The sequence below is a fragment of the Amphiura filiformis genome, chromosome 13 (genome assembly GCF_039555335.1).
Source record: "Amphiura filiformis chromosome 13, Afil_fr2py, whole genome shotgun sequence".
Taxonomy (NCBI): domain Eukaryota; kingdom Metazoa; phylum Echinodermata; class Ophiuroidea; order Amphilepidida; family Amphiuridae; genus Amphiura; species Amphiura filiformis.
The window spans coordinates 26,011,446-26,011,832 of NC_092640.1; the positions used below are offsets into that span (position 1 = coordinate 26,011,446).

Genomic DNA, 387 nt, shown 5'->3' on the forward strand with positions numbered 1-387 from the left:
AACCAACTAACATCTCACCAGTCATGAACAACACGCCCATTATTTCTGATAATGGCCTGTTTCTCACCCTTTTAATATCTACTACATAATTATATTTGTCTCAGCATAGCGCCACGCCACCATGAGCTTTTACATGTAGTCTTGGTTCAGACTCTATGCGGCTATGAGACTTCAGTCTGGAATACAGTCACACAGTATTATATAATACCAGGGACTGTGTATGAACACCTAATTAGTCACACATCAATAAAGTCAACATTTACTCAAAAGGATGAAGTGTCCTTTTTGGAAGATTGTCAACATCTCATAATGTCCTTTTTGTAGGTCAAGATTGCCATCATGAACATCTCATACCTATTTATAGGGGCTGTTGGTGTAGCAAAGTGA

General features: G+C 38.5%; 1 protein-coding gene across 1 annotated transcript in view; it reads left to right on the forward strand.

Moving 5' to 3' along the window:
- Window positions 1-387, forward strand: part of LOC140167532 (CD82 antigen-like) — a 22,479-nt gene extending 22,092 nt beyond the window's left edge. The window contains exon 6 of the mRNA XM_072190837.1: window positions 325-387. Within this exon, the coding sequence (XP_072046938.1) occupies window positions 325-387 (63 nt within the window). The remainder of the gene's footprint in view (window positions 1-324) is intronic.